General features: G+C 37.6%; 1 protein-coding gene across 1 annotated transcript; it reads right to left on the bottom strand.

The window, feature by feature from the left end:
* Positions 1-2746: 2746 nt before the first annotated feature.
* TTF1 (transcription termination factor, RNA polymerase I) lies at positions 2747-10011 on the bottom strand. The gene is made up of 11 exons (XM_010286301.1): positions 9740-10011; positions 9023-9658; positions 7979-8229; positions 7405-7590; positions 5746-5824; positions 5330-5460; positions 4806-5034; positions 4410-4499; positions 4111-4176; positions 3337-3422; positions 2747-2907 (listed from the first exon to the last, which is right to left on the bottom strand). Exons 1-11 carry the CDS (start codon positions 10009-10011, stop codon positions 2747-2749), a joined length of 2187 nt encoding a protein of 728 aa, XP_010284603.1.
* Positions 10012-10486: the final 475 nt, after the last annotated feature.

The following is a 10486-nucleotide window of genomic DNA, read 5'->3' as shown; positions in this document are numbered from 1 at the left end:
GGCCTTAAAGGGCCAGTGGTGAGGGCGGAGTCGCGCGTGAGTGCGACGGGGAAACTGAGGCACGCAGGGATGTGGGGGAAGGGAGCTGCGCGGTAGCATAAACCTAAGTGGCGTCAGCGCCCCAGGGAGCACAGCTAAGGCACTGCCTCAAGGGAAGAATTCTGCAAGTACTAAAATACCTCAAACCCATGACGCAGCAGTCTGAAGTAACCCCGAGGGGGGGAAAAGCTTCCTCACAGCCGCCGAGGCAATGGAAACCACGCCAGCATACAGCCTCTGCCTGCACCTCCCGAAACAGGCAGGAGAAGGTTTGTCACTGCCCAGGCCCGGGCCCTGCAACGCGGAGCTCAGCAATGAAGCCGCCTCCCTCGAGGCTTGTGTCATCCTCTGCTCTCCAGGTCACAGGGGCTGGGGGCCACTGAGGAAGCGAACAGGGAGTATTTGCCTTTCTTCAATCCCCCCACGTCGATTGTTCAGAGCTTGGGGGGGGTGGTGAAAAAGGCAAGTCACCGTTTGATCTTCAGCTGCTGCCACCGTAACACTCCTCAACTTTGAAGTGCTTCTCTGCTGCAAACACAACTCTTGTAACCTGGCTGTCTCCGTCTTTGATAATGACACACAGCCGAGAAATTTTTTTTTAAACACCATTCAGGCCATTAACGCACCAGGAAAAATGCTTGAAGCGACATACCTGCTTGACTCACCGAAGTTTTTAGGGGACTCGCAGTGCTTTTCAGACTTGAAGAATCTGTCATGCTCTTATTTATAATGCAGCCTGAGACACAAAGCTTTGTCAATGTTATTTCCCTCATCATTCTGTGGAGCCTGTTTGGTTTTTTTAAACCTCTGCACAGTTTGCTCTGTTTTCAGTAATATTCATATACCCACGTGAACAACTGCCTCACCTGCCTATGCTCCCATGCGCAAAGGGAAAAGCTGCTTTCTTATGCCCCCTTAAGTGCCATTGTGATGATCAACAAGTACTCTTCTTCTCCAAAAAAAGCGATTACAAACACCAAATTACCAAAGGAGATGCAGGTAAGGAATTGTTTCCCTGCTCCCTTCCCAAGGCCACGGGGAAGATGGACAGCATCTCCTTTTTTCCTGTGCGGCAATGGTCAGGGTTCTAGTTCCAGCCCTGGCTTACTCAGTTGTTAAAAGTAGTTTCTGTGCCAAATAATATATCATCAAAAGTCCTCCTTTAGAAGTTTCCCTTTAAAGTAATGGATAAAATAAATCTCATTATGGAGGTAGAAGTTTATTTCTGTGAGATCTCGTCTACAAGCTCTACACCCACCAATTGTTTGTGCTCTAGCCTGCAAAAAATTCAGAGGCTCTCTACCTTCAAAAAAAAAAAAAACCAAACCCACAAATGTGAAACACACAAACAGCTTAGACTCAAAAATTCAAGTTCTTCAGCTTTTAACCTTCAAACCCATAAGGCAACAGAAGCAAATCAAAGACTTAAGTGGAAGGGGGTTAGCACATCTTTTTTCCCTGCCTTCCCCCCTTTCACCTCTTGGCTGGAAAACATACCCTGATACTCCTGGCTGATCTCATGGGGTGTCCTGCCTGTCCCACAAAAATCACATTGTTTTGCATCTTCAGAGAGACTAAAGCTGGACTACGGTTAAATACACAAAATTCTCATTCAACATCCTTTGCTATAAGTCACAATCCAGAAGAATCTCCAACAAGGCCTTTATTTCAATCTGTTGAAAGTTCTGCATTTCCAATGAAAATTATTAAAATTAAAGAAGGAAATTCTCACTTATCAAAATTACTATCAAAAAGCAGTGTCAGCAACCCAACTCTTCTCGCCTTACTTTCTAATACAGTATATAGGAAATATAAATGAGCCATACAAATACTTTACCCGCACAGTAAGATTTTTTTTTTTTTTTTACATTCACTCGGTCAATTTACAAACAATCGGTCTGGGCAGATAGTTACAAATATCGTACAACAACATGAGCACAACCTCTGTCTTATCCCTCAATTTTCTTATTAAAATGTAGAAATTCTCCTTGGCACAACAAAAATATATATATGTGTATATATATATGTATACACACACACACACAAACACACTGTCCATTTTGTCTCTGTATTCCAAATACTAACAAAAACATTTTAAATGCATTGCTCTGGTCAGCATGAAATGACATTACAATTCGTAAATGGTAATGGACAAAAGTCCCTTTTCTCTAGACAGGCTGATAAAAGTATAAGTCTACAGCAAAAATAAAAATTGGTTGCTTCTAAGAACAAAGTATCTGTTAAAAAAAACTCAGTTGTGCTGTTTCCATCAACACAGATGTCTTAAGATTTGTTTATTAGAGGTATTTAAAAGCAAATTGAAAGCTTTTTCCCAATTCCATTATTTTTTTTTAATTATTTAAAATTTACTGAAGTTCTGAAAACAAAGTTCATGCACAAAGGGTAAACAGCAGCTTTTAACTCCACAGAAAACAAAGCAGTGGAAAAATACTATCTTTGAGACATTCAGAAAGCAACTTGCATGCTTAGAAGACTTCTAAAACCAAAGCTAAATTAAGTAATAAAAGGTGGCACAAAAACTGTATTTACCTCAATCTTCAATATGAAACAAGAAAATCAGACCAGCGTATCTTTACTTTCTCCATTGTCAGATGGCCTGTGAACCTGCGGTTCTTGATCTGCACCCACTTTCAACCAGATCCATTTTGTAATTAAATACGCAGACTAGGAATTGTCTTCAAGGCAGTCAATCACTCTCTTCACTAGAGTCAAAAATGTCACTGAGTCTGAAAGCTTTTTTCTGTTGCCTGGCTGTTGAATTGTCAGAACTAAGGTGCTTCCCTTTCCTTTTTTTTAACTTTTCTTCAAGTTCTGGAAGTTTCTCTTCAAAAAGATAATCAATAATTTCTTTGAAAAAAAGAAAAAAAAAAGCAGTCTTAATTTGGATCTGTAGGGGAACTGGATGCCTGGGGGGAAACAGGATGTCACAGATAGCAGTTATTTTGCCAGTGTTAAATGCAAAAAATCTCACTATTCCGTAGTAATCATAGTGGCTGCAGGGTATATCAGACACATATACATGCAAAGATAAAACTAAAAAAAGCAGTGTCATAAAACTTGTAAAGCCAAGGTGTTAAAGAGGTTGATAAGCACTGCATGAAGATGTCATTGAAAGTAAACTGTTATTAAAAAAGCATTTAGTAAAATAAGTATAAAGCCGGAGATTCTAGCCAATTTACTTAGGGGAAAGCTAACTAAGAAAGCATTGAACATATGTATCCTCTTTGATTCAAACAAATACCTTAAGGAGTATATAAAAACAGCTGGGATACTGACCAGAAAAAGTCTTTTTTTGCCAAAAAGGGACACAGGAGACTTTTAGCTTATAAAATTTTGCTTGAACATAGGCTTTAGGTACATCTCTGAAAAGAGAAGATTTCAAAGAATTAGTGGTGCATGGAACCATTACAAAGCTTAGTTGTTACCGTGTTATCCATTCACACCAGTCAAACAATATCTTAGCTTTAGGTAGAAAGGATAGATTTCAAATCCTAATTAAAACAGTTTTTCAAGATAACAGTTCCCCTTGAAGGTAAGAACTTAAACCATGCCATCGTACATATGTATTATATGTTTAGTGAAACAAAACAGTAAATGAAAACGGAAGTATGTGGAAAAAGAAAAAAAAAAAAGCACCATAGAGAAAGCATAGCATTCACAGTACCGGTAGTTTCGTATTTGCCACTTTGCTTTGTGTTACACTGTATTACACATTACTCTAATTATCCCTTTTTCCTATGTGTTGATTAACACCTAGAAAAGTCTTTTATCAAAAACTTAGCACGGACTGCATAACACAGTTCCAGTACACAGAATGCGCTATGAATACAGTAAAGGTGTATTGCCTGAAGTGGTTAAAAATAAGTTTCACAGCCTATAGGCATGGTTTATTGCTCAGTACTAAGCAAGTATATACACCTGTATGTTACCAAACTAAATGACATTTTCTATAGTTGCAGAGGTCTAAGAACTTTGATTTCTTTTTGGAATTTTTAGACTATCTGCTTCAACTACCTTTTGTATCCATAAAAAAGAGGAAAAAAGGTTTACCCAATAGTATTACTGAGTTCTTCCCAGTTTACTTCATTAGCATCCTCCACTTTCATTTCATGCAACCTGTGAATATAATACAGAAGCAGTCTGTAGGCAGAATTCAAGAAATAATTAAATAATTCAATTATTCTCATGGCTCCCCCAGTCAGAAGTCACAGGACATTTCATCCAAAGAAAGAGTGGTTGTGAAACCGGTATGAAACTGCAGGCATACTGTTCTCACCCTGCAAACTTTTATGAACGCAGCTCGGAACAGCAAGAGATAAAAAAAAAATTCCAGTAACTCTGAACTATACCTTTTAATGAGGTTGATCTTGGCCTGTAATCCTTTCGTTCCCCTATACAACTGCTGCCCTTTGGTCATCTTGTTTGTTAAAATTGTAGTCCTTTGAAAACACACAAAAAAGGTTTCTATCATTTCAAGAAATTCCAAGCATCAAAAGAAAGTGTCTTGAGAAGCAGAAATCAGGCTTCACTATCACAGCAAGAAGAAAACTCACCACAGCTAGCAAGGAGTTGTTTGTCTCAGACACATTTGCAACACCTCTTCCGTAGTCTACAACCTATTTATTACCTCTCTCACCAAACAGTCATCATCCTGTTACTTTTGTGGAATGGAGTTAAATACACCCCAGAACACATTTTACTAGCTCAATTTAGTATATCTCAATATAGTAAAGGCAAAACCTTACCATTTCTGTTTACATTGTCTCCAATATCGAGTTCCCACTTTAGCTTCAATCTCAGTCCATGGTAATTTCTGGTACAGTTTCTCACGGTCAATTGAAAGATCTCTACGTGACTTTGATGATGATGAAAGAGAATCTGCATCTTCCATTTCCATTCTTTTCCTAATCACCTCCTCCACTGCACGCATTAGCTTCTGGGTCTCTTCCTTTGACCAAGGACCATAATTAATAGCTAAAATTGAAATATAAGGTTAAGGCATAATGTATCATAAATTATTACCGAAAGAGGCAAAACAGCAAATGCTTCACTTTGCATTATTCTTATTTACAGGACCAAACACACTTCCCAGAAACCCTTCTGCGTACCAGACTTGAGTGAAGAGTTCAGCCTAATCACTAAAAAATAGCACTGATCCCTAGTTTCTGTCTTTTAAAACCTGGTTGACAAATTCCTCCTGTCCTCCCCCTGAAAGCATCTGTTTAGATGACAGTTCTATTTAATAAAGAGTTGCATTTGTTCCATGTACCTGACTTGATTTCAGAGTATTTCATAGCAACTGAGAGGTTAGAACGGGACATCATCTCAGAAATCTTCTTCCAATCATTGCCATGCAGAGCATGATACTTTTTTAATTTCTCTTTCTCTTCCTTAGTATACCTAATTGAGGAAATAGGCACATCTTCAGCTGTAAATTCAAACCATTCTAATATCTTAAGAGAGCTGTAATCTTTACCAGCATTTCAATGTTATTCACCACTACCATTTCAAGTCACATTTTAGAACAGAGGAATTGATAATGACTAGTCAGAAAAATGAATTGTCAATTAAGTCACAGTAACTGGCACAAACGGGAGAGATGATCTTCATTTATATCCATTTTTAATGTACAAATAAGCATTAGAGGCTCATATTAGCATTCAGAAACTCTTTCAAATTACTCACCTCCCTTTATAATTGTTTGGGTCAAACATCTTCCTTGCTCGATAATATATCAGCCTCCAGGGCCGTGGTATGCCTTCAGCTAGAAGGTAAATGGTTCATTTTTAAGAAACATTTCTCACACCAGTGAGGCCACTTTAAAAAAAGCCAGAGCAAAACAAAAACAAAGCCCATCAATATACCTTTTCATAACCACGCTGTCAGCAATACATTCTCTCCATTCAGGAGAACGTACTCTACAACAACTTCAGTAACTGCACAGGAAGTAGTCTGAAGAGAATCACGTCAGGAGTTTTAAAGATGTAATTTTTATGACCGTGCTAAGATTATGAATGCTGACAGCTGGTAAATAATTGTGTACATGTGTGCGTACGTGTGGGTGAATATTGAAAATGGAACTTTTGAACTCTCAAGCACAAACCTGTTACTAGCTACAAATTGTATGGACTGGATGCAAATTTTGATAACATCTGGGTCAAATGTAGTAACACACTGAATATTCCTATTAACAGAGAGACATGAGACAGCCACCAATCAGGAGGCTGAAGAGATACTGTGCTTCTGCATATGGACTAGTTCAATGGAAAAGTGGGGACTGGGGGCATCCAGCAAAAACAGTGAAGGCCTTGTCTGAAGGAAAGATCCTTGAAGTGGGGAAAGATCCACAGAGACCAATACCTAGGACACATTAACAATCTTGGTCAGCAACGCCCAGGAGAGGTGACTGCAAGCAACCCGCGTAACACTGACATGACTTTCTGCCCAATTTTCCCAGACCAGGAGCAATCTCCCAGATTGGAAGGGAAGTCAATATCAGGCCAATGTGACACTGCAGGGGGAATGGCTGAGTGTGTGAAATAATCAAGGAGGAACAAAACTGTAGCCTCATTGATCCTTAAATAAATACTAGTATCCAAATCCATTACAGGTTGTCATTTACTCTGTCTTGCCTATGCTAACGATACAGAACAAACACAGAAGGAAAAGACACCGAGAAAGTGCACTGAGTAGATGCATCAGAGATGTTACAAAATGAGTACATTTGCCATATGAAACACGGATGTTTTCTAGCCAAGAAAAGCCCAACAAAATGAGTAAAGTGGAAGAAAAGCGATGCTCTTCCTGCACACAGAATCTTAGCTGTAACAATTTTGTTTTCCTCAAGTCTTGGAAAACTAACTACTTTGGCTAACGACCTAATTTCTTGCAGTTTCTGCCATCACTCAGTCCTAAACCTGCCACCTATTTATGGGCTCTCACTCAAGTCCTGAACCTGACACATACTTATGTGCTCTAAGAACGGATGACAATTTTATACAGGACTTAATCACACCTCCCATTAAGAAGTCACTATGCTTAATTATAGCCTAGCAAATAATGCACCTGCAGCCATAAAACCCAAATGCAAGTTTGAAAGTCTATAAGTGGTGTTGGTCATGATGATATTTTAATATCTAAACTCTTCATACCCGATAAAAGATAATAAGAACAGTATGCCGTAAAGACTATTAACTACATCATCTCAGCAGCATGCTCCTTTTTTTGCCAAATTTATCAACATTAGCGCTTTTCAATAAAAAATTATTTTAGAAAATACATTGTGATATCACCAGGTTGTGGAATGTAACATTCAGCTATTTGAGAAGGAACTTAAATACTTACAAAGTTTTTCACAAAACAGATGTTCTACTTTTAGGCGGCTAATAGTTTCTTTATCTTCTGGAAACCTTGAGGTGAACAGGAGTTTTTCAGCACTGTCTATTCCAGTAATCGATAAGAACTCTTCAATATTTTTCCGGATTTGATCATTTTCCTTCTGGGAAAATCTGCCAAACTTGACAGCAATACCTAAAATAGACAGCAAGTTTTATTTTAAAAAATTAAAAAAAAAAAAAAGTGATAGCAAACTTCAAGTACCATCTCTTGTACATTACATTTCAAGTTTAGCAAATGTGTAATGAAAGATCAACAAATTCACATGGTGAAAAAAGAAAACTGAAAAGAGACAAAACAAGAGTTGGGAGCTGGTAATTTACACATACACTTTGGACTGGAATTTAACAATGAGTAAGTAGATGCTATGAAGCAGAGAAACAGAAAATATGTCCATTGGAATGATGTGAGACAGACTCCATGGATGTGACAGACATGATACAAAAACTATTTTTCCCTCTGTCAAAACATTAGCACAGCTGCACAGTCCTTCCTCACTGCAACGATATTTTGGAAGGCTCACCTTGTTTTTTAAATTGTTTAAACCTCACTAGGTCTCTTCCAGCCATCTTCCTGATTGAACTGTCTGATATATTCCTCACATGAGGAATAAACTCTTCCAATTCTTGTTTTGCAGTATCCAAATCCACGACTGAAGACATGGTAGAGTCCAGGCACTCTTCATCATCCAGAGTAAGCTCATCAGAGGCTACTATTTCAGTAGAGGAACTATTCTGGTTCTCCTTCCTATTTGATGCCGAGGGTTCTGGTGTCCTGATATTAAAAAAAAAGGCATAAAATTAAATACACCACTCAGGCTTCAAAACAGATTTTGTTAGTATCTCTACCATTAAAAAAATGAACACATTCATTACAGAACAAGGAATACTTCACACATCTACCCACTTGTATTTCCAGCCTTTTAACATAGATGTAATCTATTATCAAATTTCTATACTTACAGTATTCAAAGAGCTTGCTTAAGTTTTTAAAATCCACACATTTCCCACAACACTCTCACACATGGACATACAGAAGAAATAACGTCTCTTGCTACCACTGGCAACACAGAACTTTTCCATCTGTCTCTTACTAGTGCTCTTATTGTGGGTTCTAGATGCTGTAAAAGCATCAAGACCTACTTATACGAGCATTTGTTTGCACAGACCTTACTAGTTGCTTGGTAAAAATGTGTATGTTCACTATAAATACCAAATTTAACAAATTAAATCCCTTTCCCCTCCCTTTTTTTTTTTTACTAAATATGAATTTCTTGCACATAAATTATTTCTATACCTACAATCTTTAAATAGGAGAAAATATTCTATGTTGAAGGCAATGGTAGTATATTCTTACAAATTTTCACTGTATCATCACAAGATAACTAAGCTCTTAAAGTAGGTCTCAATAACATCTCAACATACTATAAAGGTTTTTGAACTTGTTTTTAAAAATACATAGGAAAACAGACTGAAGAAAATTCTGGGACCCAAATAATGTGATAGAAACTTGGGAGGGTGAGGGGCTGGAAATAAAAAACAAAACTACAAACAAAACCTAAACTTACATTACATCAGATTCAGAAGAGCTTTCTTCCATGACAAAAACACTGCTTTTTATTGCCTTTCTAGCACGCACTGCAGTTTTTCGAGAAGACCGACGAGCTGCTTTAGTTGGCTTAGAAAAATTTGCAGATACATCTGTAGAGTCTTCATTCCTGGCAGGAGAAGCATCGCAGTTACCATCTTCATGCCATTGCTGGGGCGTTGCTGCACCACCCTCTTCTGTAGGTAATGGCAAGACTGTGTCTTCCTCTGGCCTGTTTTGCTCTGGAGACGACAACAGTGACTGGCCAACAGTTACGTCTGTGTCTTCCTGCATATCTTGGGTACTTCTGCTTCTTTTCTTCTTTTTCTTTTTTGATCTCTTCTTGTCATTTTTATCGCATGTTTCTGAGGTAGGCAGCTCATGTACCTCATCCTGTTCAGGCAATTTCTCTTTTCTTTTCTTCTTAACAGACTGTTTTAAATGAACGTAATCAGCATCAACCTCCTGACAACTATCAGTGCTATGCTGATTTATTGCGGCACAAGTCACATCACTTTTCTCATCTGTATCATGGTTATACTTCCGCTTCTTTTTTTTCTTTTTCTTTTGGGAAGCATCCATTCCAGTTTCATTACTAATTTCATAATCCATTCCCGTTTCATTACTAATTTCATAATCCATTCCCGTTTCATTACTAATTTCATAATCCATTCCAGTTTCATTACTAATTTCATATTCCAGTTCTACACAAGAATTATCTAATGAAGACTGTTGCTTCTCCCTCTTGTGTTTTTTTTTTTTTTTTTTCTTCTTTTTACAGATTTCACCACTCTGTGCTGCTTGATCTTCAAACAGCAGTGGAGAAGCATGGCTAAGCTCTGCATTTTGCACACTTTCTCCTTCATCATTTTCATGTTTCTTACTGTATTCCTTGTGTTTTCTCTTCTTCTTCTTCTTCTTCAGAAACTCCTGAACTTGAAAGTCATCTGCACTTGCTTTTTCTGTCATATTTTTCTTACCTTAAATAAAAGATGTAAGTTTTACTACAGTGCTATAATCTATGTTTATATAGCATATATATTTATTTACAGTTAATCAGTAAAAAAAAACCAACAAAAACCCAAACCATAAAATTACTATGGAACTACTTGATATTTTCTTACAGACATATAATAAAGATACTTACTTCTGAAGCCAGCTAATTTTGCAAAGCGACTATGAAAAAGTGATGCTTTCTTCGTCAAACAGATGTGCATCACAGTTGTATTCAGCCTTACAATTCCCTTTCTGAAACAACAAAGACACACTTTAATAATTATTTGCTTTAAGTTGATTTTGAATAATTAAGCAGTGACAGACTGCAGTATTCCACGGTTTTCAGCTCTGAAACAGTAACAAGCTAAAAGTAATAATGAAATATTAAACTAATCATTACTAAAATCCAAGTTCTCTAATTAGAAGCTTCTGACTGGCTTTGCCCACG

This window comes from Phaethon lepturus, unplaced genomic scaffold (assembly GCF_000687285.1).
Source record: "Phaethon lepturus isolate BGI_N335 unplaced genomic scaffold, ASM68728v1 scaffold8034, whole genome shotgun sequence".
Classification (NCBI taxonomy): domain Eukaryota; kingdom Metazoa; phylum Chordata; class Aves; order Phaethontiformes; family Phaethontidae; genus Phaethon; species Phaethon lepturus.
This window is presented reverse-complemented; position numbering and strand designations above follow the sequence as displayed.

Coding starts and splice junctions, on each gene's coding strand:
- TTF1 (XM_010286301.1), bottom strand. CDS start 10,011: ATGACAGAAAAAGCAAGTGCAGATGACTTTCAAGTTCAGGAGTTTCTG. Junction 8,230..9,022: donor TCTTCTGAATCTGATGTAAT/GTAAGTTTAGGT, acceptor TTTTAATATCAG/GACACCAGAACCCTCGGCAT. Junction 2,908..3,336: donor GCAAAAAAAGACTTTTTCTG/GTCAGTATCCCA, acceptor TTTTTTTCAAAG/AAATTATTGATTATCTTTTT.